The sequence below is a fragment of the Podarcis melisellensis genome (assembly GCF_964234715.1).
Source record: "Podarcis melisellensis genome assembly, chromosome: 3".
Lineage (NCBI taxonomy): Eukaryota > Metazoa > Chordata > Lepidosauria > Squamata > Lacertidae > Podarcis > Podarcis melisellensis.
In genome coordinates this window covers 65312140-65338848 of record NC_138530.1, presented here as the reverse complement: position 1 = coordinate 65338848, position 26709 = coordinate 65312140, and the positions used below count along the sequence as shown (strand labels likewise).

The 26709-nt window shown below is 41.0% G+C and overlaps 1 protein-coding gene across 4 annotated transcripts in view; it reads left to right on the top strand.

Annotated features, from left to right (window-relative positions):
- The window catches only part of NCOA7 (nuclear receptor coactivator 7), a 66673-nt gene extending 42509 nt beyond the window's left edge, over positions 1 to 24164 (top strand). For 3 of the 4 annotated variants that reach the window (XM_081907071.1, XM_081907070.1, XM_081907073.1), the window contains 7 exons: positions 340 to 508; positions 8853 to 9000; positions 17619 to 17762; positions 18326 to 18478; positions 20860 to 20955; positions 21967 to 22040; positions 22982 to 24164. In XM_081907071.1, coding sequence (XP_081763197.1) covers positions 340 to 508; positions 8853 to 9000; positions 17619 to 17762; positions 18326 to 18478; positions 20860 to 20955; positions 21967 to 22040; positions 22982 to 23117 — 920 coding nt within the window. In that variant the 3' untranslated portion in view covers positions 23118 to 24164. Of the gene's footprint in view, positions 1 to 339; positions 509 to 8852; positions 9001 to 15166; positions 15711 to 17618; positions 17763 to 18325; positions 18479 to 20859; positions 20956 to 21966; positions 22041 to 22981 lie in introns of those variants that run through there. The other variant, XM_081907072.1, reaches the window with a different exon arrangement.
- The last annotated feature ends 2545 nt before the right edge of the window (positions 24165 to 26709 follow it).

The following is a 26709-nucleotide window of genomic DNA, read 5'->3' as shown; positions in this document are numbered from 1 at the left end:
TTTCTTTCTGCAAAGTATTTTTGTTGAATCCCTTAAATTAGTATTGGAGGAAAACCGGCTGCAATTTATATATATTTTTATGTAAGCTGAGAATAATAAGCCTAATAATTTCCTACCAGACCTTCACCATGATGTTGCAGGGTACGTATTAAAAGCAGTTGAAATACACTGCAGGGCAGTCAGTAGAGAATGTTCACAGAATATACATTTAAATATAATAAATTCAAAACCATATTCTGCATTTCTTAAGTCACTCCATGATAAAGGCTAAATTGTGCTGCAGGCCTGGCCAGTGTGCTCCATTTGCTATGTTATAACTCTGTGGTCTTTTGGATTCAGATATGCTTCCTTCAAAGGAAGAGAAAAGCAAGTCCCCTCCGATGTTTCTGTGCATCAAAGTGGGCAAGCCTATGAGGAAGTCCTTTACTTCTCAAAGCTCCACAATGGCTCAGCAATATAATAAAAGAAGAAAGCAACCGGAGTACTGGTTTGCCGTTCCACGAGAAAGGTAAGCTGTCACTTTTCAGGACCATTACGGAGTTTATAAGAACTACATTTCTTGCCCACCAGCTGTGTGATTAGTGCTTCTGTTAAGAGAAGCCTTTCATTCTCCAGACATCCTTGTTATTGTTTTGTTGCCAACATCATGCAAATGGAACTGAACAGGGTGGTTTGTCCCTGCAGATACGTGGTGTTTCCTTCTGTCCAAGGCACATTCAGCTTATTATTATTTGTTTTGTGGAATGTGATAACACAGCCTGGCTGGTAACTGTGTGATGTGATTAGTGATAAGTATCACAAACCCCATTACAAACTCTGTAGCTCTTGCTGGCTGACCCGGTATAAGCCTGACAGAGGGAAAACAAACCTTTAAAAGGTTTGCCAGCATAATTACGCCTATCCTAGCAGATCTGGGGTTTGGATTTCTCGCTTAAAAATTGAGTTAAAAGCAACAACTGATGTTCACAGAATTTCAAGTAACAGAGGCCAAACTAGATTCAAAGCTACATGTGTCACTTGCGATGAGGTCAGCTGAACTTCTTTTTTATATGTATACAAGAAACCCCAAGGTGCACATGGAGAAGACCTAATGGAAGTTTCTCTCCAGAACAGCTTTGTGGGCTAGTGGGGGAGGAGGGTGGTTTTTATCACAACAGTCATAGTAGAGGAAATGATGGTATTTCCTGTCTCTTTGCACAATGGTCCTGATAAAAAAAATCCCCTCCCTGGCAGCCACTATATATATAAAAAACTCCCTTTTTCTCCCCTGCCTTCAAACAGCTTCATCAAGAATGAATGGGGGAAAGCCTAAAATAAATGGGTGGCAAAAATAGTTTAAGGGGAATAATAGTCCAGAAAAGACTTGGCGGAAAGCAGATTAAGTCTGAGGAAGGAAGCACTCTAGACTTTTTCCGAAGATGAAGAGTGAACTAACGGAGTGACTCTATTAGTAGCAAGAATATTTAAAATGAAACACAGCTACAGCTCCTGTGTGATTGTGTGTGTGTGTGTGTGTGTGTGTGTCAGTCAGATATTTCATTTGAGTTCTTAGAATTGTTCCAAGGTGATGTTTTATTATTAAGAGCTGTGTTGCATTTTATTTACGTTGCAACACATCTCTTGATGTTGAAGCATGACCCATAACCACATTCTTAAAAGTTCCAAGAACAAAATGAAACCATTTGATGAAATGATGGATCAGTTCCTTACAAGTTTATATATAGATGTGTTTAAAGTACTTCAAGACTCTTGGCTGTTCTTACCACAACAGACTAGCAATGCCATCCATCCTGGAAACGAGGTCATGTAGCTGGTAAGCTTGTTGATGGATCATGCAGCCCATCTGCATGACTGCCTTTGCAATAAGGTACAATGTGCCACAGCTGCAGTTCTTGGCATCTTCTGCTGGACACGTCTGTCTTCTGTGTGACTTTGGACATGGTAGCAAGCGCTCTCTCCCAAAGCATATCTTACTTTGTCAGCGTAGACAATGAAACTGGTTAATCAGTGACTTTGACCACTGTTGCCTTTGTGATTGTGAAATAGGAGGAGCCCTTATCTTTGGCACGAAACTCTAGAAGCAATAATCATTAGGGAGGTATGCTTTATAAGGGTCCTCCTTTGCTTTGCGTGAATCTTTATGTTGACCCAGTTGTACCACTGCATCTAGCCAGCTTACTGAAAGTCCTTCATTGTGTATCTTGCAATGGGGAATTTCAACAGTTCTAGAGGGTAAGTATATTATTTATTTATTTATTGAATTTATGTACCTCCCTCAGGTCTCAGGGCGGTTCACAGAATAAAATCAAAATATAAAACCACAAAATACATTATCAGATTAAAAACAACCCAATAACCCTCTCCCCCCCAAAAAACCCCACATTTTAAAAGGGCATAGGATGTATAAGTATAAATAGGCTGTGTTACTTTTGTATGTGCTTGTTATGATTGAAGAATAATAGGCTAGTAGTTTGTATCTATAAACCTCTGCAGTAGTGCCTGCTTTCCATTTGCCAGTGAGTTAAAAGCAGTGATGACTAGAGAGAGTTACCAGTGCTTATAAAGCACTGGCAAATTGCAAAGCAGCCCCTGCTGCAGAATTTTATGGTTCAGGTAATATTGTTGTTGTTGTTTAGTCGTTTAGTCGTGTCCGACTCTTCGTGACCCCATGGACCAGAGCACGCCAGGCACTCCTGTCTTCCACTGCCTCATGCAGTTTGGTCAGACTCATGCTGGTAGCTTCAAGAACACTATCCAACCATCTCGTCCTCTGTTGTCCCCTTCTCTTACCCAACATCGGGGTCTTTTCCAGGGAGTCTTCTCTTCTCATGAGGTGGCTAAAGTATTGGAGCCTCAGCTTCACAATCTGTCCTTCCAGTGAGCACCCAGGGCTGATTTCCTTAAGAATGGAGAGGTTTGATCTTCTTGCAGTCCATGGGACTCTCAAGAGTCTCCTCCAGCACCATAATTCAAAAGCATCAATTATTCGGCGATCAGCCTTCTTGATGGTCCAGCTCTCACTTCCATACATCACTACTGGGAAAACCATAGCTTTTACTGTACTGGCCTTTATTGGCAAGGTGATGTCTCTACTTTTTAAGATGATGTCTAGGTAATATTAGAGAGGGGGTAATGAGTAATGGTACATGGTCTTAATGGCATAGCGCTTGCTTCAGAGATCAGTTGACTTGGTGAAACGCATCTTTACATGCACACACACACACTTTTCTGTTTTACAATTTAAATTACTCATTTTTACATCCTTTAAAATATCAGTGGTGAAGCACATCTAATCCCCTCCGTCTGTATCCTGTGCTATGCATTTAATACATGTGTGAAAAGATGCTGTGAAAACAAAGCAGCCTTTCACTAGAGTCCTTTGCTTCCTTCTGCTTGTGCACCAAAACACTGAGCCAATAACGTGGTGAGTGATTTGAGTCGAAGAATAAAGGTAAAGGTACCCCTGCCCGTACGGGCCAGTTGTGTCCGACTCTAGGGTTGTGCACCCATCTCACTTAAGAGGCCAGGGGCCAGCGCTGTCCGGAGACACTTCTGGGTCACGTGGCCAGCGTGACGAAGCTGCTCTGGCAAGCCAGCACCAGCGCAGCACACGGAAACGCCGTTTACCTTCCCGCTATAAAGCGGTACCTATTTATCTACTTGCACTTTGACATGCTTTCAAACTGCTAGGTGGGCAGGAGCTGGGACCGAAAGACGGGAGCTCACCCCGCCGTGGGGATTCGAACCGCCGACCATATAATCAGCAAGTCCTAGGCACTGAGGTTTTACCCACAGCGCCACCCGCGTCCCTTGAGTCGAAGAATACATAGCAGTAATTATGCAAGTCTGCATATGTGTTTCATTTACTCAGGAGTAAGGATGGGCCCTGATCCGGATCAGGACTGCAGCACGAAGGAAGGAGAGATTGAATTCTTCTCTCTCCAGCCACGATTAAAGTTGCCCACTCCCACCAGAGAGGAACCCCCCCGTACAATATTGGAATGAAACAATGTAGGGAAGAGTTGTTGTTGTTTAGCCGTTTAGTTGTGTCCGACTCTTTGTGACCCCATGGACCAGAGCACGCCAGGCACTTCTGTCTTCTATTGCCTCCCGCAGTTTGGACAAACTCATGTTAGTAGCTTCGAGAACACTGTCCAACCATCTCGTCCTCTGTTGTCCCCTTCTCCTTGTGCCTTCAATCTTTCCCAGGATCAGGGTCTTTCCCAGGGAGACTTCTCTTCTCATGAGGTGGCCAAAGTATTGGAGTCTCAGCTTCACGATCTGTCCTTCCAGTGAGCACTCAGGGCTGATTTCCTTAAGAATGGAGAGGTTTGATCTTCTTGCAGTCCATGGGACTCTCAAGAGTCTCCTCCAGCACCACAGTTCAAAAGCATCAATTCTTCGGCGATCAGCCTTCTTTATGGTCCAGCTTTCACTTCCATACATCACTACTGGGAAAACCATAGCTTTGACTATACGGACCTTTGTTGGCAAGGTGATGTCTCTGCTTTTTAATATGTTGTCTAGGTTTGCCATTGCCTTTCTCCCAAGGAGCAGGCGTCTTTTAATTTCGTGGCTGCTGTCACCATCTGCAGTGATCATGGAGCCCAAGAAAGAAGAGTAGGGAAGAGTACATGGTTCCTATTAGAAATGTGCTGTCTTTCAGGCATTTCAGTTTGCCAGATGGAATGGCCATTTTGTCCTGCTTCATGCTGTTCTGGAGGTTCTGAGCCAATTTCGAGAGACACAGAGAGGTCCATTGGGCAAGTGGAAGTTCATTAGGTGAATCCTATTTTAAATGCTGCTCTGTAAGGCTTGATACAGATGGGAAGACGTTGGAATCAAGGACTACGGGTCATAGCATGGCATGGTGTTTCTTTTTCAAAAGGAAGTTTGTGTGCACACACAAAACAGGGTTTTTTTGTGTTTTTTTGCAAAGGTGGGGAACTTGTATCCTTTCAGAAGTAGCTGAGCAACAACTTCCATCATCCTGATCCCTGGCAATGCTGGCTGTGAATGATGGCAGTTCAACTCCAACAACATTTGAAGAGTACCAGCCTTGGTTTTAAAGTTATTTCTGATATTTTGGCAGTGCAGGAGTGGTAGTATAATGCAGAGAAGAACAAAATAACTTTTTCCTTGAACGATAAAGCAGTATGTTAGCTCTTCTTCCACCTATCCAGTGCTGGATTTATGTATAAGCTGAACAAGCTATAGCTTAGGACCCCACTCTCTTGGGAACCCCCCAAAAATTTAAAGGGAAAAAATTGGATGTACATTTCCAAAATACAAGATACAAAACAAATAAAACCTACATACAGCAACAGTGTTTTGTGTTGTGTTGGCTATTTGTTATGTGCAAATGGCTTTAGATGCCTATTAGGTCCATAAATTACCATATAGCATATATTCAACACAAAAAAACAGTGACAATTTGTTGTTGACAAAGGATAGCTGGACATATAAAGGGCTTCAGTAGCTTAGGGCTTCATCAGACCTAAATCTGGCCCTGCACCTACCCTTCTGCAGCCAGTAACTGTATAAATCATGCTAATTATTGCTTGTTAATTATACGACAGTCCCCCAGTCCTGACATTGCTCCGTGCAACTGTTATGCTGCATTTCCAACAACCACCTTCTAGGTGCAGTGGTGGCCAAAACAGAGTTTTTGTTTCTCTGAGCAGGGACTGCGTCCTTTGTAAGTTACCCATAAGACCACCTGGTCAAACTTATTTGTGTACAAATAAAGCTTTGTTTTAGAAGAGTTGGAGTGACTGTGAAAGACTGGCAAACAAGGTCACTCACTTGCTTTGACTGGCATGGGCTTTACGTGTTTAGCATTTCAGACCTTAAAGCCTTTGATCAAGATAACATGATTACCGTAAGTTAAGCTTTGGTAATAAAGAGTGAGAGCCACATCTCATGCCCACCTGCTGGTGTGATTTGTAGAATGATGCCATTCAGTAAGATTATTTGGAATGAGGAGAACTGGGCATTTAAGTTTGCACTTAACACAACTACAGCACTCACAGCTGTAGGTGGAAGCACCACAGGTAGAGAATTTTCTGCACCCAGTGCAAAATTTGTACAAAATATATTCTTGACCAGTTCCTTACCTTCTTCCCACTCTCTTCCAGAAACTCAGCACTGCCAGGTTCTCCACTAGTTTCTTTGTGTATTCCCTGTCTGCAATTTTGGCAATTAGCCTTCCTCTACAAGTAAAAATGCTTTAAGCTGGGGGTGGGGAACTACTTGTGGGGACAGGGCCAGATCCAAAATCAGTCAATCTTCTGCAGGCTACATTGACAGGTGGCTGGGTCCACCCACCTGTCAATCACCTGGCACCAAATGACTAATTAGACCCACTTATTAGGCTGGAACTTATTCATGGTTGCTTTAATTAGAGCTTGGATTTGATATCCCGCTTTATCACTACCCGAAGGAGTCTCAAAGCGGCTAAAATTCTCCTTTCCCTTCCTCCCCCACAACAAACACTCTGTGAGGTGAGTGGGGCTGAGAGACTTCAAAGAAGTGTGACTAGCCCAAGGTCACCCAGCAGCTGCATGTGGAGGAGCGGAGATGCGAACCCAGTTCCCCAGATTACGAGTCTACCGCTCTTAACCACTACACCGCACTGGCATAGCCAGTTGGCATAGCCAGCTCTCAAGTGATCTATTTTCAGAATTAAAACCTCCCGGTTTTTTGGGGGGGGGGGGTTCAGCTCAGAGGAGTTGATCTTTTTTAGGAAACAGGAAAGCTGTTTTGGGGGGGGGGTTAAAGGCAAGGGACAAAGGGGTGAAGTCACTCACAAAAAGAGATCTCTATGGATGAAAACAGCAGCACAGAGAAAGCTCAGTCTTCCCTTCCATATATCAAACAACAATGGAGGTTGAGGGAAGGGAGCCAGAGATCTACTGTGATCTACCAAAACCTCATAGTGATCTACCAGTAGATCATGATCGACCTGTTGGACATCCCTGCTTTAATCAGTGGACAAGCTTGACTCGAAGAAAGTGAGCTGAGAATCCCTGAAATTAAGACAGCAGTGATGTTTTCACGTGGGCTACCAACAGGTAAGGTCCTGTTGGTGGTGCTGCAGCTGAGTGCTACCGGGCTTCCTCAGACCCATAATAGGGCCTTCTGTGCAGTAATTCCCTGTTTATGGAATGCTTTCCCTGGTACACAGTGTAGGTGTCTCCCTTCTTCATTCTTATCATTCAGGAGGAATTGAAAAATCTTTATGTTGACTCAGGCATGTGGTTGCAGAAGTATGTTGGTTCCTGGAACCTTGAAATTATTTAGTTGTGAGGATATTTGAGGAAACAACAATAACTGTATCATTTTTCTTGTTTTTGTTTGCTGTCCTGGGTTCCTTTGGGGAGAAGGGTGGGATAGAATAATGGTAATATACTGTTTGCTCCAAATTGGTATCTTGCAGAAATATATCAATGCTGTATATGTGTTTCTTGAAATTGTCTTATGCTTGATTCTCAAAACAGTTGCTTGAAAATATGCCAGAAGGATTTGCTTCCAAGGGCTTGAGACTCATTGCCTTAAATGTGTATATGAGAGTGATTTGTATGGTTTATCTTTTTATCTAAGAACCGTGAGGAGATTAATAGTTGGCTACCAGAATTCACATGCAGTAAAATGTTTACGATTTGATAGTCTTTAACTAAGTGATTGCCTTTCCCTCAGCAGGTTTATGTTTCTGTCTGGTTCTCTAGAAATTAGTTACTTGATATATCACTTTGGAAATAGGCAAGTTGATCTGTTATGAAAACAGGAACTTAGAAAGTTGAGATAATTTTAATCTGTTTTAGTATTTAAACTTTTCTATATTTTAAAGTACTTTTGTAGTTTTTGCTTGATTTTCTTGTTTTATCCTATTTGTAAACCGCTTTGAGATTTTTTGGGGGGTGTCCCCCCCAGAAAAAATCAAGTGATATATACATTTTGTGAACAGTTTCCCCCAATGTGCTGCCCTCCAGTTGTTTGGGGCTACAGGTTCCAAGAATCACTGGCCATTGGCAGTGTTGGCTGGGACTGATGGAAACTGTAGTCCCAACTGTTTGGCGCTCACCAGGCTGGGAAAGGCTGCAGTGACACAAAATGAAACAGTGAAACATCATGTGGAAAGACATTAAGTGAGTCACTTGCATTTCTAGAGGGATTCCCCCCGCCCCAGTGGAATAACTCAATCATGGGTAGTGCACTGTGGATTGGTAGGAAGATTGCAGAAAGATTAGATAAACTTGCACCTGCCTTCCCTCTGTTTCTCATGGAAAACCAAAACTCAGACTGCGGATCACAAGCTGGTTGGAAGAACAAAATACTGGATGAGCTGGGCATTTGGTCTCAGCCAGAGTGGCCCATTATCTCTTTATGAGTTTTTATTTTCATATATGTTTCTCACTTGATAGTTGCAGCTTCAAAGGATGGTTTGTTTCCTATGCTCTCTGAATGCAGGAATACCCTTGAATCCGTATACTGAATGCAAAGCTGCTTCAAAATCGAGGGATAAGAGAGATTCAATGTTGAATAACTGCAGTATTTTGCAGTTTGGGTGTTCTGTGAGGTAGGAGTAGGGAGAAAGTGGAAGCCTGAGGTTCAGTCCAGCTCTCACCAAATATTTGGTCAAAATCAAGAGCTGCTGCCGCCACATTCACTGAACATGTTCAAAAAAGCTTCATTTAGGTAGTTGGCAAGTGGTGTTAGTATTTTACACTTCTACTTAACTGATTTGGGCTTACCTTTGAGAAGATGTGCTCAGAGTTTTACTGTTAGTGAATCTGCCTCCCATGAAGGGTTTTGGAATGCTCAGCCCCTATCTTTTTGCTTTCACTTCACAGGGTCGATCACCTGTATACCTTCTTTGTACAGTGGTCACCAGATGTGTATGGCAAAGATGCTAAAGAACAGGGCTTTGTTGTGGTGGAAAAGGAGGAGCTTGACATGATAGACAACTTCTTCAGTGAACCCTCAACAAAAAGCTGGGAGGTGAGTGGTATCTGCTTTCAAATCAGAAGTATTTGAAACTCCATGGCAGGATTGATCTATAACAACACATCTGGCTGCCAAGGAGATTTATTCCTACTGATTGTAACCTGTTGTTGGCCTCTTCTAAAGTAAGTTCATAGTCCTCATGGTTACATGCATGGTTGGATCATGTGTTACAAAGTACAAATTCTGCTTTTCATGGACTCGGCTACAATGAATAAATGGATAATACAGTCCTATGTTAGTTTTATACTGAATATCACAGGTTAACTGTAGAGTTCAAATAAAGAACTACATGCATTTGTGACAAGAAAAATGTATTTATTATTTATTCAACTTAATAATTCCAAAATCAACAAATAAATACATCAACAAATACGTAAACATATTATTACAATTTTTAAAAATTACTCCAAATATAATAAAATGAATTACTGTATTTTGTATGTTTGGGTTTCTGTATAATATGAAAATACTCCATTTTTCTATAGAATATTTTTCTTTTGTAGTACTAATAAATTCATTATATACATATACACTCCACTCTGATTTTTCAGTAGCCATTTTGAGGCCTGTTTCCTCTCATATTGCCTGGTAAGTGAGTGCTCCTGAAACCAGACATAAATTCCCTGTTATTACTATTATTAATAATTTATACCTCGCCTTTTCCCCTAATGGGACTGAAGGCAGTTTACAGACAAAAACCAGAATGGCTAAAAACTGGAAAATACCATTAAACATTGATAGATTTAAAACTTTATACTTATATAAAATATGCTACAAGGGAAAGAGATACAACTGGATACAACACAAAGACTATGAATTCTAGCAAAATATATTTCAGTCAAATATATTCAGATTCACTTGTGCAAAATAAATCCTAAACATTTAATCAGTCCCATGTCTTATCTTATCCCTATTCCTAGGAGCTCAGGGCATGCAGTTTTATCTTCACAGCAACCTTGTGAGGCTCATTCATGGTCAAATAATTTGTCCACTACAGAAACAATATTTCTATGAGTTGTTAGTATAATTTTTTCTTGTTCTTGTTGGCATCCCTGCAAAACTCTTCATTTTGTTTGTGTATTAAATTTATATCTTGCCCTTTCTCCCAAAGGAGCCCAGAGCAACAGTTACATAATTATATGGTTAAATATTTATTATTTAATCTTGAAGCAAAGTTTCTTGTGTTTAACAAAATTGTCTAGATCAGACACGCACTTTATTACTGTCATTAATTTTTGTAGACAGATACTTTAAATTCACACAAATCAAAGGATTTGTAGGGTGAGTTAAAGATTTGTGTCATCAACAGGACAAAAAAAATAAATACAGGTTATGTAGTTGAGGATCAGATGTTAACTTGCAACATCTGCCTGTAAGATAAATTGTTAGAATCTTTGATTCAGAAGCATACACACATTCAGGATTTTTTTTAAAAAAGGGTGGGGAGATGCAGCTCTATCGAAGCAATTTTTTATGCAAAGATTTTGGAGGGATTTGTTGGATAAAATTGAGGAAACAATGGGATATGATATTCCTTCTGGTCTAAAACATAGGATCCTTAAAAGGAAATAGAGTTTTGTTTTATTTTAGAATTATTGTTCAATTTACTTGCCATCAAATGAGTTTCTTTTGCAGTGGGAATTTATTGAAAAAACCCCCACATACAAATCCCTGTAATTTCAAAATGACTTTATGACCACCTTCCAGGCAGCAATGAAACTGATCGGTGTACAACATGAAATCACAACACCTGTTTTATTATGATACAGAACAAAAATTTTCAGAACACATTAGCTCATGAAGGACAAGAAGTAGTGGACAATAATAAAGGAATGACATGTATCTTAATGCACAGTTGGGCAACTGCAACCTCATTTTGTGCAGCCCCTGCTGCCTCTTGAATTTTCCCCATCAGAGCTCCTTTCTTCCTTGTTCATTTCCTCATTTTTCCTGACCTTTTAAGTGACCCCCTGTCCCACATTCTGTGTGGTTTTGGAACAACTGTTTTGGACAGTTGATAAAAACTAACAACCCTTTTCCCGTTTATTTCTTCCCAGTAGTATTTATATATTTGATTTATAAAAACAATTAAAGCATTGTTACATTAAAGCAAATCAAAACATTCAGAAAGAAATCACATGTAGCTTGAGGAACGTAATCCCTGCTAACCCAAATAACTCTTCTGGACAGTGGCTCCTATACTAAATGTACCAAAAAGCATAGAGTTAGAAAGCTAATGGATTATACCCATTAGCAGTATGACATATGGGCAGAAAATTCCTATTCAACTCTCAGCTCAGGCAGGAATCCCTGAGGTGGCCAATCTCACAGCAAACATCACTGCCTAAAACATCACTCCCTAAAACTGCTATGTGCCCTGATTTTTGTGGTGGTAGTGGTGAAGTTGGGGGGAAATTTTGGCAGGAAAACAATATGAAGGGAGATCCTGATCCAGACTGAGGCATTTTGTGAAGAAAATAAAATTTGATTTTTAAAAAAATCGTCTTTGGGGAGATAAATTTGTCCTGTTTGAGTCTAAGCTTCACTGATCCTGCAGCTACTCACTACACTATGGAAGGAAGGAATGGGAGATGCTCTTTGAGGCAAGAGAACTACTGGTTCTACTACGTTGTTTGCATATGGTGGCAGTGAGAATGTGTCCCGTCCCTAGACGACGTGTGTGTGTGTGTGTGTGTGTGAGAGAGAGAGAGAGAGAGAGAGAGAGAGAGAGAGAGAGAGAGAGAGAGAGAGAGAATATGAGTATACATATGAGATGAACAGGAAGGTACCATTAGGAGTCGTTTCTGTTTTCCCTACAGAAGCCTAAAGTTGGCACAATTGCTATCTCAATCATTCAGTTATTTTCTTTGTAATATATATATATATATATATATATATATATATATATATATATATATATATTTGCTTTCGTAGATTTTCACGGGTACAGGAATGCAGGTTTTGGTGTCCTTGGGTGTCTTCCCGTGTAAAAGTTGGGGTGTCTAGGCGACGTTTCGACGAGGTCTCACTCGTCATCTTCAGGCTGGTGCTTTCGGCTTCTTGTTACTGGAACAGAGCAGGATCTCAGTGTTTGAGTTCCTATAAATACTGTTGAGGGGGTGTGCAGTACAGCCATCTTCTCAGAAAAACTCTTCACAAAGTTCAAGAGGTCAAGACACAAAGACTTTAGCAACTAATCCACACCTAATGACCCACCTAAGTGGTACTCAGGATATCACTCAAGAAATCACTCAAGATATCCCTCAAGTAATTAAGGAACAAAAGAAGAAAAGGCACACTAGCCTGGGAACTTCCTCTCTGCCCAGAACATTGGAGGCTATACACCACACTCCCTCAACAGTATTTATAGGAACTCAAACACTGAGATCCTGCTCTGTTCCAGTAACAAGAAGCCGAAAGCACCAGCCTGAAGATGACGAGTGAGACCTCGTCGAAACGTCGCCTAGACACCCCAACTTTTACACGGGAAGACACCCGAGGACACCAAAACCTGCATATATATATATATATACACACACACACACACACACACACACACACACACACACTCTTTACAGGGCTGCTTAAAAAAATTCAAAGAGCCTTATTATTTCCTTTAATTTCATTTATATAAATGTTTTTATATTCCTCTGACTGGAAGCTGAGGGTGGCTATTGATATAAAGGTGTGTGATAATTACATTTTTTTAAAACGTCAATAGGTCCAGACTTGCTGTTTTAGCCTAAACTGCCAGAAGCGGCTTAGCTGTTGCCAAATAATGGGAGGGACAAGCTTTGTCTAGGAATACCTAGGAAAGTGTTAATTGTTCCAGGATATGAATCAAGGCTGGAAAGCAAAAGGCAGGATAAAGGCCATTCAAGTTGCCACAGGTAGGCAGGTATCCATCCCGCTGCTGATTTCCTGGCAGCGGGGCACTAAGATGTGTTGGTGTCCTTCCTTTCCTCTGACTTAGAGCAGAAAATTAAACTGATTTGGATGATATAAAACTATAAGAGAACAGCCATAAACATTAGTTTAAAATAAGTAAAATCTACTATAGGCTATCCGTTTATCCAGTGTGTGTGCTCCTCTGACATGCTGTTTTAGCCTAAACTCCGGAAAGCAGTTTACCCATTTCCAAAAAATGGGAGGGGCTAGCTTTGTCTGGGCATACCTGGAAAAGTGTTAATTGTTACAGGGAATTAATCAAGCACTGGAAACTGTGAAAGGCAGCAATGCATGACGTATTGGTTGGGCCATTCAAGTTGCCGCATGCGAAGGATATAGAGACTAGCAGTGAGAGCACACAGATGTTTACCATGTGCCCTTCCACTTTCTGAGCTCAGTGCTGACGTTTATTACCAATTTCAAGTTCTTCCTTGTGTTGAAAAGTCACAACTCAGTCAGAAAGCATAAAAAGGAACAAGAGTTTATATACCCCTGAACTCCAAAATAAGCTTGGTCTATACATACAATAGGTTTTAATGGTTTTACTGTATACCACCTTGATATTTTTATGAGTTGGCAGTTTATATTCTTATAAGTATCACACCTCTATGACCAGGAGACTATCTCTTTTGAGATGCACAGTAATTTTCTAAATCACTGCAATACTCATAAATGAGGTAATGGAAAATTTGGGCTACTCCAAATTGTGACCCAGGACAGGGAGCCTAAATGATTACATTATATATGCTGATTTAATATCAATTGCACAGTGATAAGTTTAAAGAAAGATGGGTTTAACCTGTTTTAATTTGTTTTAATTGGATTTGATTTCATTCATCTTAAATCAGTTTTGAACTTTAAAATCAGGTTTCTTTAAAAATAATAATCTTCACTTGCATTTTTTAAAAAATCTCTCTGATAAAAAAGAGAACAAGCTAGTTAAAGAAACTGCAAGTGGCATAGGGATGTGTTCAGCGTAGCACTAAGTGGAACAGTCAGGGCAATGATTCTTCCTTGCACAATAGAACATTTACCCCCTTCCCTCCCCCAATGAAATCTATTCTGAGCAGATTAGGGATAGTGCAGAAAACATGTGGGAGGAAAAGAGGGAAGAAATTCCATCACGCTAGCGGTAATCAGTGCACTAGTGGAACTATTTAGTTGAATTCCTTCCAGTAGCACCTTAGAGACCAACTATATATATAGTGAGAGGTTGGGGAGGGGTATTTACTCAGAAGGGTGGTGGGAGTGGTTGACGACTGTTAACAACTGCAATTGGTCTTACAGGAAAAAACAAGCAAAAGCTCATACCAATGACAAACGTACGGTAGTTGGTCTCTAAGGTGCTACTGGAAGGAATTTTTTAATTTTGTTTCGACTACGGCAAACCAACACGGCTACCTACCTGTATTTAGTTGAATGCCACCCACTTTTCTCAGGTTGTGGGTACATATGACCTGTGGTGGCATGGTAGAGGGAGGCTTGACTGCATATTGAGACCAAACAGAGAAATCAGTTGAAGCAATTACGGTATTTGCCATCACACAGAAGACAGGATCCTAGATATGTGGGTGTATGATCTGGAGTGGCCTGAAGCTTATTTTGGGAAGACTCCCATATTCTTTTCTACATATTCTGGCCATTATTAGCATGGTCCCTTGATAGACATATAGTTTCCTGAACCCAGGAATTCGTTCCTGAGGTCCGTACTTAACCTGAAACTGTTCTTAACCTGAAGCACCACTTTAGCTAATGGGGCCTCCCACTGCTGCTGCGCCGCCGGAGCACGATTTCTGTTCTCATGCTGAAGTAAAGTTCTTAACCTGAGGTTTTATTTCTGGGTTAGCAGAGTCTGTAACCTGAAACGTATGCAACCTGAAGCATATGTAACCTGAGGTACCACTGTAGCTAAATAAGTACCGCTCCGGCAGGAAGGCAAACAGCATTTCCATGTGCTGCTCTGGTTTCGGTGTTGCATTGCGCCAGAAGCGGCTTAGTCATGCTGGCCACATGACCCAGAAAAACTGTCTGCGGACAAATGGCTCCCTCGGCCTGTAAAGCGAGATGAGCGCCGCATCCCCAGAGTCATCTGCGACTGGACTTAAATGTTGGGGGCCCTTTACCTTTTAAAAATGTTATTATGACAGCCTTACTTAAGAGAGCAGCATTCCTTGTGATGGCTGGAGATAAGTGAAATCAAGAAAGGACACTGCAGCTATTAGGAAGTGATGTCCCTTATCTAATGCTGATCAGTGGATGTTTGATCAGTTGGGTTTAGAGGAAAAGTGCATTGACAGGTGATAAAGAGTGTACAAGAGAATCCTGGGATTCCTGCAATTTTTTGGGAATAGGTAAGAGAGCCTGCTCTTGTGAAATCTTGGAGCCACTGTAAATTTATGTTTAGGTAGTGCATGGAAATGGCAATAAAAGTAAAAGTTGTTGCAAAACCTAATCTGAAAATGGACTGCTGCTGCTATCTGACTCATACCCTATTTACAATAAAGTCTTTTTTGCGTTGAATCTGTTGCCAGGCTGCCCTTGGGCTCGTTCTAGAGAAAACGAAAGTAAGTTTGGTATATAAGGCAGTTTAGAAAGCAGCTTGTTTCAGAGGTAGCTGTAGAGACAGGAGCTTCACTTGTGGTGAGAAATCAGAAGGTAATAAAAAAATGAAAATCATAAGAGACAGACAAAAGGAAACGGCTGTGAATTTTCAAATAATATTCTGTGCCAAGCCTGACCAGGAGCCCTTCGTGAAGGTAGGTTAAAATGAAAGTTGTTGTCTTTTAGTTCTTTTGTTTGCCAATTCTCAACATAGAACGTTCAGAATGGGAGTGCTGTTTCCTGGTTAATAAAACTGTTCTCATCATAGACCATATTGAAATGTAGTTGCAATTAAGATACGTTGCATATCATTTTTTATATGCATGACAAATGCAGTGCTGCACATGGTGTGAGATCATGTTGTTGCCCTTGTTGTAGAATGCATTTCTGTTGAAATTGTGATTTCTCATCTTGGTACATATGCCTACTCTGAAGTACGTACAATTGAGTTGCACTTATTCTCTGTGTATAGGATTATGGCACTAAAAGAGCTGTAAAAGGAGTTTCTGCTGTTGCTGTTTGTTTTTAATCCTGTCCTTCAGTGTGTATGCAACTGCCTCTTCACATGCAAATAAAATGCATATTTTGCATCTCAATTGCAGGTGCACATAGTCAACATTTTGTTCCCAACTTGGGAAACACACTGGCTCTTCTATCTTCTGTTTTTCTGTTCATTGTTTTTATCTAGTTTTCATTATTGTACCTTGAGCTTTTAATTAATCAGTTCAAGTATTTCCATAAGCCGTCCCTGAGCACTTCCTTCCTGGACTTGAAAAAGGCAGACACACTCCTCTGAAGGACAAGTAGCATATATGAGGTGTTAAATCACATTAAGTTGTTTATTAGGTTTAATTTAGATTGGGGTATGTGTTTTGCAGTTGTTTTAATGTTTAATGCTTTTATGACTGAATTACCTCGAGCAGGCTTTTATTCTGAAACATGACAAAAAATTAATGAAATAAAATAAATAAAAGTGTATTACAGGTTTCCATCAAACAAAAATCTAAATAGTAAATCCTTTAAAAACATTTCCCTCGTTTTTACAATGGTAGTAGAAGTTGGAGGGTCACGGCATAGGAGCTGTAATGGAAAACATTTCAAATACGATGACCTAATTTGACCATAAGCCAATAAATGTCCATGTTTATTTTACACTGTCCTCTTCCTTTGACAGTCAAATATAATGTAGCGAACAAATTAGATCAATATATATAGATTTCCATTACCATAAAACAACCCCTTTAGCTATTAGATTAGTCATATCTGATGTGATTCTATGAGAGGCCATGTGGTTGGAATAATGTGGTGGCATGGATAAAAGCCAGAGAGCAAACTCCTCCGCATTATAATATCATCCTCTCTATGAACTCTCTGCCCGTTACAGAACAGTTCCTTAGCATACATGTTAAATAAGGCAACTTCTTCCTTTGCTGAGTGAATATTACAGTTTAGGGTCAAAAGAGTCCTCTAGGCTTGGTTATAAGGCCAGTCAGTTGCCATCCAGTTGACAATATTTGACCATTGTTGGCTAGATAATCTGGAAGAAAGGAGTCCCCTTGTACAGATCACAGCAAACACAAGAGTTCCTTGGTTTGTGAGCCCTTCAGGGTGCCTGGATTGGGGGCATAGGATAAATCACTTGTTCCATCAGCACAAGGATTTCTCCTTGCGCAGCAGAATGTTCTCCCCCTCTCCCCCCCCCCTCTGCAGGTTCCCAGATATGAGAAATCACATTCCCCTAGCGCTGTTAGTGGAATGCCAGCCACACATTCTTATTTTAGGCCTCCCCTTTTATCCTCCCATTTTAAAAAGTAAGAGCACAATCCCAGCCAAAGTTAAGTATTTTAATTCATGCAGATTTTAGTAAGAGATATTTAGTTTGTGGTACTGTTTACAAACTCAGTTGCTCCAAAGAAGGCGGGGGGGGAATAGCTGATGCTGTGCTGGGTCACTTTCTCTCTTATAAAAACATTTGAGTACCACTGATCTAGCATTATGGAATAAAACTATTGTCAGACTTTTTTTTTTTAAAAGAAAGTATCTCTTTTTTAAACCCCTTTTAGATTATTACTGTAGAAGAGGCAAAACGGCGAAAGAGCATTTGCAGCTATTGTGAAGAAGATGATCGATGCAGTGAAGAAGATGAAGATGCTTTGCCTGTCTTAAAAAACCAGAGTGTGCTCTTAGAAAATATGCATATAGAACAGGTAAAGTTTATAAAGGGGAGAATGTATGTGTGTGTGTGTAAGTATATAGCGGTATGTATATATGTGTGTGTGTTTATATAAAATCAGAACATGTTTTGTGTGATGTAGTGGTTAAGAGCGGTAGTCTCGTGATCTGGTGAACCAGGTTCGTGTCTCCGCTCCTCCACATGCAGCTGCTGGGTGACCTTGGGCTAGTCACACTTCTTTGAGGTCTCTCAGCCCCACTCACCTCACAGAGTGTTTGTTGTGGGGGAGGAAGGGAAAGGAGAATGTTAGCTGCTTTGAGACTCCTTCTGATCGTGATAAAACGGGATATCAAATCCAAACTCTTCTTAAAATCCAAACTCTTCTTAATTGTGTGCAATGCATATTAATTTTTGATGCTTTATAAATGGCAACCAGGGAGCCCTGTCCTATGGGGTTTGTTCATGCACCTCATTGTACAGAGGTACAGCTCTGATTATAGGTTGAACTGTTCAGTTCTCATACAGGACGGAATGAAATTTCTAGTGCCACATCAGTTGCATTTTACACTAACTACAGTGCTGTCTTTTATCTTCTAGCTCGCCCAGTGCCTGCCAGCAAGGGTTCAGGGATATCCCTGGAGGCTAGTCTACAGCACACAAGAACATGGAACCAGCTTGAAAACACTGTATCGTAAATCGGCATCTCTTGATAGCCCTGTCCTGCTTGTCATCAAAGACATGGACAATCAGGTTAGGCACCACAACAAATCCTGTTTAATTGTGTTTTGTTTTCCCTCTTGTTTCCAAGTAATTCAGTAGGAGCGTAGCTTAAAATAAGTCTTGTATTAACAAAAAGCACAATGGCTTCAAGTTACTTGAGTGCTTCATAGTGTGAAAAGTACTTTTGCTTCGTGTTCGTTTTTAGATTACATTGGCATAAAAAAAGCACAAGTTTATGGATGCCATTGTTCTTCTGTCTTAAAATGGTTGAGATCTAATTATGTCTGCCTGCTTGTGCCCCACTTATCAATGGGACTTCTAGTTTCTTATCCTCCAGCCTGCACCCCAGAAACTGCTCTGGAAGGTTCTGCACCTCTCAAGAGCAATTTTGGGGCATGCAGGGGCTGGAATGGAAACCCTGTTGCCCTAGTGGACATCTGCTCATGCTACATTGGATATTGCTAGGGGTTTAGATGGAGGAGCAACTTAGAATACTTGTAACTTTTGCACAAGAAGAGAAATAATAATAATAATACCTTTATTGTCAATGTACAACCTGTGTACAATGAAATTAACCAAACCTCCTCCCCCCCATACACTCAATCTCATTGCACTTTTGTGTGCTTATCGCACAACAGACCAACCCTGAAAGTCAGTTGCACTATATTATTTTCCATTCAGCAGCCTTACAGCCCACAGATAGAAACTGTTTTTTAGCCTGTTGGTACGACTGATTACTGGACGTGGGTGGCGCTGTGGGTTAAACCACAGAGCCTAGGACTTGCTGATCAGAAGGTTGGTGGTTCGAATCCCTGTGATGGGGTGAGCTCCCGTTGCTCGGTCCCTGCTCCTGCCAACCTATTAGTTTGAAAGCATGTCAAAGTCCAAGTAGATAAATAGGCATCGCTCCTGCGGGAAGGTAAACTGTGTTTCTGTGCACTGCTCTGGTTCGCCAGAAGCGGCTTAGTCATGCTGGCCACATGACCCAGAAGCTGTACGCTGGCTCCCTCGGCCAATAAAACAAAATGAGCACCGCAACCCCAGAGTCGGTCACGACTGGGCCTAATGGTCAGGGGTCCCTTTACCTTTACTTACGACTGATTATACTTCTATATCTCCTGCCTGAGTGTAGAAGATGAAAGAGGTGCTGGCCAGGGTGTGAATCGTCCCTGAGAATTTTTCTCGCTCTCCTAAGGCATGGATCCCTTGTGATGTCACCTAGTGGGCTCAGGGGACAGCCCATGATATCATGTGCTGTGTTCACTCCCCTCTGTAAAGACTTTCTGTCTGTGGCTGTCAAGCCAACGCACCACCCTGTGATACAATATGAGAGGACACTTTCTATTGTGGACCAGTAGAAAGAGGTCATCAATTGTTGTTTAACATTGTTCTTTCGCAAAACCCTAAGGAAATTGAGTCTCTGTTGGGCCTTCCTAACCACCTGAGTTATATTGTTTTTCCAAGTGAGGTCTTCACTAAGGTAAACTCCCAGGAATTTAAAGGAAGAGACTCTCTCCACACAACCCCCCTGATATACAACAGGGCTAGTTCCCCTCTATTCTTCTGAAAGTCCAACACCATCTCCTTTGTCTTGCTAATATTTAGGTGCAAGTTATTCTCTAGGCACCATGTAGATACTTTTTGAACCTCCCTTCTGTACGCTGATTCATCTCCACCTGCAATTAGACCCATTATGGTAGTATCATCTGCAAACTTAATAACTGCAGTAGCTGGATCAGATGAAATACAGTCATATGTATAGAGCGAGTACAGGTAGGGACTCAGCACACATCCCTGTGGGGTGCCAGTGCTGAGCTTCAGGGAGGGAGATGTATCAGGCCCAAACCTCACTGTTTGTGTCCGATCCCTCAGAAAGTCTTTAATCCAGTCACAGATGGTAGAAGAAAGGTCTAGTTCCATCAGCTTTTTGATAAGAATGCCCGGAAGGATGGTATTAAAAGCCAATCTGTGTATTCAAAACTGACACTAAGATAGGTGTGAGAGTACTGATAGAACCTCTCGGTGCCTTTTATTGGGGCTATTTCTATGTGTGCATGCTGCAGATGTTTGAGCTTTCAGCTCCTGATAATTCAGCAGAATGAAGGCATCTATGTCTCCTTATCCATTTCTGAACTGCAGTCATATTTATTTACGAATATTTATAAACTACCAACTCATTGCAAACCATTGTGCATGCAATGAAATCATTGAAACATATTATAAATTTTTAAAAACCATAAAATACAGAATAAATGGCCAACGCTTAAGGGATATGAAAATTTTCATCTATGTTTGCTTTTCATAGGTTGGATAAGTAAAAACAACAGTAACCTTGCTTGAAATGTTTTTGAATGTTTATGCCTTTAAATGTGGAAGTATCTTCCAATGTAATCGTAATTTTGATTTGGCAGGTTTTTGGGGCTTATGCAACGCATCCTTTCCACTTCAGTGATCACTATTATGGCACTGGAGAAACTTTCCTATACACATTTGATCCTCTTTTCAAGGTAAGGTGCGCTGAGGATAGTCCTAACACTTTACTTACACCATATGCTTGTTTATGTGAAATGATGCTGAGACTTGTACAAAAGCTCAAAGGTGCATTTCTGAATACATTATTAAGCACACCAATGAAAGGGCTTAAATATACTTACTGATGCTGTTGTATTGGCACAGCTGAACAAGCTTCAGCTTTGTTGGTGTCTGGATGTGAGCGGATCCTATGTAAGTCTGGGCTTCTTGAAGGAAGAACCGCATAAAATAAATAGGAAAGGTTGCATTTTCTGACAGAGGCCACATTTTTTTAACATGGCTGTTCAGGTGGAAATTGTACAAATCTTCTGTGAGTTGTAGGGAATGTAAAAGAGGACATACAAGACTGTAGGAGCTACAGTGACTTGTCAATACTGTGAATAGCTGACTTAATTTTTGCAATAGGAAAACAGAAAAATGAGGAAGGCGAAAGCAGCCACATTGTAACATTGCAAAATTTTCTGCTTTTAATAAGATTCACACCTAGGAGCATGAATTGACACACAAATAGAGAGGATCAAAAACAACTCAAGAAAAAAGAAGACTATATCAGAATCACCATAGGGAATGTTTAATGCTCCTTGTTAAAACGAGCTTGGGACAACTTTTTTTTTTTACTTAAGACCAGGGCTTTTTTTTCCAGCCAGAGCTCACTGGAACTTAGTTCTGGCACCTCTCAGGGGGGCCATTGTAAGGGAAAGTTGAATGCTTCTCAAGGAATGAAAATGTTTCTAGCCAAAAACTCTTGAGCAATGCTGTTTTTCTAGAAGAAGAGGTGCCAGAACTCACCATGAACGCTTCCCTCATTCTCTTATTCTGAGCAGGAGCAGGCCCTTATTCCATCAAAGGCAAAGATGGTGAATTTTTGACACAAACCATGTAACTCTCTCTTGCACTTCTCCCCCCTAACCATTGCTTACTGTCATTCTGCCACAGCTGCAACCAACTGTGTTGAATAACTATGATATTATACTCTTCTCCATTAGGTCTTTAAGTGGAGTGGAGAAAACACCTACTTTATCAACGGAGATGTAACTTCCTTAGAACTTGGTGGTGGAGAGTAAGTTGAATAAGTTTCTTTATTAATCATACTGTTGAAAACCCTCTATGGGCAACCTCTTTCTTTGGGCTTAATCTCTTCAACCATCAGAACTTGACGTGAACAAAAGCTCTGAGTGTGTGCATGGCTCTTGCGCACATAGCTGCACGGACTTGTGGGCAAAGGAATATAGGAGGCTGCCTTATGCATAGTTAGGACACTTTGTTCATTTGCTTCAGTATTGTCTGCACAGATTGGCAGCAGCTCTCCAGGGTTTCAGGTGGGTCTCTCCCAGCTTCACCAAGAGGTGCCGGGGGTTGAACCCAGAACTTTCTGCATTCAAAGCAGGTGCTCTGTCACTGAATTGCAGCCTTTAATTACTTATTTCAGTTAAATAATCCAGGACAGTAAATAAAGGAACCACATGAGTTTTTGCCCCAGTCCATTGAGGTCAGAAGAACCATGCACACAACATGTTCAGAAGTCTATATCCAGGTTCCATATATAGTCATACTTTGGGTTGCGAACGCTGCTGGTTGCGTGTTTTTGGGTTACGGACCGCACCAAACCTGGTAGTACCGGAACGGGTTACTTCCGGGTTTCGGCGCATGTGCAGAAGCACCGAATTGTCACAGACGTGGCGCTGCGGGTTGTGAACGTGCCTCCTGCATGGATCACGTTCGCAACCTGAGGTATGACTGTATCTGGAAAAAGGCCATGTTGACATGTTCCTTTTTTAAACTGCAACAATCCTCTCCTGTCTACTTTGGGGCAAAAACCAACAGACAGGATTCAACCAAAGGTTTTTAAGTCTTGTTGACTTCATGGGAAGAAGGCTAAGCAAATGTTTAACCCTCTAGCTGAAAGAAACAGAAAGTTAAATTGGGCAAATTGTGTCATCATTTTTAATAAATCAAAACTGAATAAATCAAAGTTTTCAGCTAATTTTCTTCTCCTTGCAGTGGCAGATTTGGTTTATGGCTAGATGCTGATTTATATCATGGTCGGAGCAATTGTTGCAGCACATTCAATAATGATATCTTATCCAAAAAAGAAGACTTTGTCATACAAGATGTGGAAGTATGGACATTTGAGTGATGTACATGCTGCCTTAAAAAGTTTACTGAGCACTCAGTGGATGTTGAATATTGGAATGTAGACTGCCTCACAATAGAACATGCTTCTCCTGCCCGTGAAATCTGGTCACAGCCTGGCTGCACAAGAAGATTTTAGGTCAAAAAGTGGAAAGACTTGATTGCATTTTAAAAAATGACCTCGTTTATGTCGTATTTCTGCCCTGCCGGTGATCTTACAGCATGGATGCAAGATGTTTATGGAAGGCATTTGCGATATACAAGTTTGTTTAAAGCAGTCTCATTATTTTTTGTAACTGTGAAAGAATACTGGTGGAAAAACATAGACCTGTATAGTACATTCCATGTGTATTTTTATTCTGCTTACATGAAAACCAAAAAGAAGTAAAAGTTGGGTTAGCAAATTCTACTGCGTATAGTGATGGTTTCCATGAGAAAGGGGGTTAGTCTTTCTAATCAGTATACAGCACTTAAAGGGAGCATTTTTAAAGAAATGTATTTATTGTTTGTATAGTACATTTTTATGAAATGTAGTAGGCATGTTTTTTCTTTTAATATTTTAATTTCAAAATTTGTTAGGAAGATTTATTGACTGAAGTAAATGTCTTAAGCGGTGGTGATGAATCATTTCATTTCTTAGGTATTTTTTATACTTTGCTGGTTTTTTTAATTTTTGTAAAAGACTTCGTTGTTGCTTTGTTCTTATTATTTTAGGAATCTTGTTTTTGGGCAGAACACATTACTTTGGATTGTTGGAAAGTGGTTCATTGTCAGTTTCCATTATCAAACACAGCTGTCTGGTTGTGTGCTGGAGACAGATCCTCTTTTTAAGAAGCTTAACAATAAAGAAATACCTTTTGAAACAGTGGCATTGTTATGGGGCAAAAAACAGATTCTTAAACTGTGCCCTATAAATTATTTGAAACTCTTTGTTAGAGAAAACTATTAGTGTCATGCCAGACTAGCTTTGCCCTTCTTCTTTTTTCTTGGAAAATGTTCTCTTTCTTGAATAAGAGTTGAACCCTGTGGTTGCAGTCTGCTTTTTAAGCAGTCACTTTTCTTTCTGCTTATTTTTTTTTTAATGGCGTAATGAAGCAGTACTTGAGAGCACTGGGTCCAAATTCAGTAAGAAAGACTACGTGCTGCCAGTTAATTGAAACTGGAAACCATTTTTGGTTATTTGCCACTTCTAAAAAATATTTTGTTAGGAAGAAGAAGATATGAAAAGACAGTGCTATTCCTTCCTGAAATGCTGACATTCTCCTAACTCTTGGGAGCCCTTGATAAGCCTTTTAAAAAAAGCAAATGAAGTCAACATGAGAGAAGGGGTATTCTTAAAAAACAAACAAACTGTACTTCCTATGCTCATGAAAAAAGTATCGGTCAATACACTTGCTTGTCGCCCTTTGGGATGCCTTCACAAGGCCACCTGTGTCAACCTAGGTTGCATCCTTACATATTAACCAGGTCTTCCCCTCCTCATGATGGCATTGCTTCCAAATGACTTGGAAATAACTGGGACCATCCATCTTGTGCTATATGACCTGGTCAACCAGATCCAGATTACAAAGAGTAATTTCCTTCACATATATATTGCTTCTGTGTAGGAAACTCTGTACACAAGTGACAGACACACACATGTCTGCTTTGGAGTGCATAGTGCTGCACACTAACAATTTGGGCTTGTTGCAGGAGTAATAGCCTTTGTGTACAAAACCGCTTTAGGGCATTTTGTTAACACCTGCAGCCTACACTTTTCACTCTTCTTACCATCGGTGACAGATTTTCACCATTACATATTAGCATAATATTTGGAGACATTCCAGGGAACCTTGAAAGACAGCTTTAACAAGGATGAGACACTTGCAGGTTGTAAGCGAAAGGTGTTTTTTTTTTTTAATAATGGACGTATTTCACTACTGTTATACACAGTTCATTTCATTATATTGTACTTGTCAGAACATATCTAAAGTTTGTGTTCTATATTCGAAACAGTGTTGTCCTCTCAAGATTCTGTGACCCTTCAGAAAACTATGGATATTTAATATATGTAATGCAGTGCTATCACAACATTTTCAATAAAGGAATTTATGCATTCATATGTTTGACGTGAAATTTCTCTCCCCACCCCAGACTTAATAGTCAAAGGTGACAGAGCTGGGAGCACTAAAGGCTAGCTTGCCATATCTGATACTTCAGAGGGATAATTATTGACGTTTCCACTCAAACTTCTAAATGTTGGATTTCCCCAGAAATTGCCTTTATCAAACTGCTAGTGACACAGTGGCATTTGCTACATCTGGAACAAGAAGGCACTACTGTAGTTCTGGAATTTGGCGATGTGTAATAGTAGGCAAGAGAGTAGCTGGTACAAATGACAAAAGGAATAACACATTCCTCACGCTGAACTCTGAACCACTTTGAAACTCTCTTCGGAAAAACATTGTAGCTTGGATGCTGTGTGTCCAAGTGGCAGTGCTCCATATCACATCCAACCCATCTGCATATATGATTATTTTCACCCTGTCTCCTGTGTGTCTGCCCTACTCACTAGTGAAGATGCTTAATGAATCAAAAGCCATTGGAAATAAAGGAATCCTGTGTACCCTCCACACATAGGATTTGTATTCAACATCTTGCAAGGTAAGCAGCCCTTGCACATTGTGCAGTGCAGTCCTACGACCCATTTATTCAGAAACAAATTCAACTGAGTTTAATGGGATTTATTTCCAAGTAGGCAGGTGAACTAAGGGACACGGGTGGTGCTGTGGGTTAAACCACAGAGCCTAGGGCTTGCCGATCAGAAGGTCGGCGGTTAAATCCCCACGACGGGATGAGCTCCCATTGCTCAGTCCCAGCTCCTGCCAACCTAGCAGTTTGAAAGCACATCAAAGTGCAAGTAGATAAATAGGTACCACTCCTGCGGGAAGGTAAACAGCGTTTCCGTGCACTGCTCTGGTTTGCCAGAAGCGGCTTAGTCATGCTGGCCACATGATCCGGAAGCTGTACGCTGGCTCCCTTGGCCAATAAAGCGAGATGATTTAATTTTGGTGAAGAAGAAAGAGAACAGGATAGAAATGCAGCAGTAAACAAAGAGAGCTTGCCTTTTGTTCATTCTCTTTTTGCTCATTTGCCTAATCCATGGCAATGTTACCTGCTCATTCTGTTGGGCAGGCACAGGGTTTCGCCCCTCTCGCACCCAGTCTCTAGACATGTTACTTTCCCCTTTACAGTACTGCAGGATTATGGCCCTTCCTCTCTGTGCACTAGGCAAAAACTCTGGTCCATCACACCCTGACTACCTCTTGCTTAGACTACTGAAACATTCCGTTCTCTGGTCTCCCGTTGCTTCCCGTCTAGCCAATCTGCTGATGCCCAAATCATCCCCCTCTCTGGTTGCTCTGATCATGCGGCACCACTCCTTCCACTGCTGCACCTGGTTTCTTGCGCACTCCTTGATCGGGCGCAAACCCCTTGCCCTCGCCTTCCAAGCCCGCCCCGGTGATCATCTCTGCGTCGCGGCGGCATCCCGGAGCCCGGGGCGGGGCCAAGGCGAGCGGACCGCCCGCCGCGCCGCAGCCTGCGCTCCGCCTACG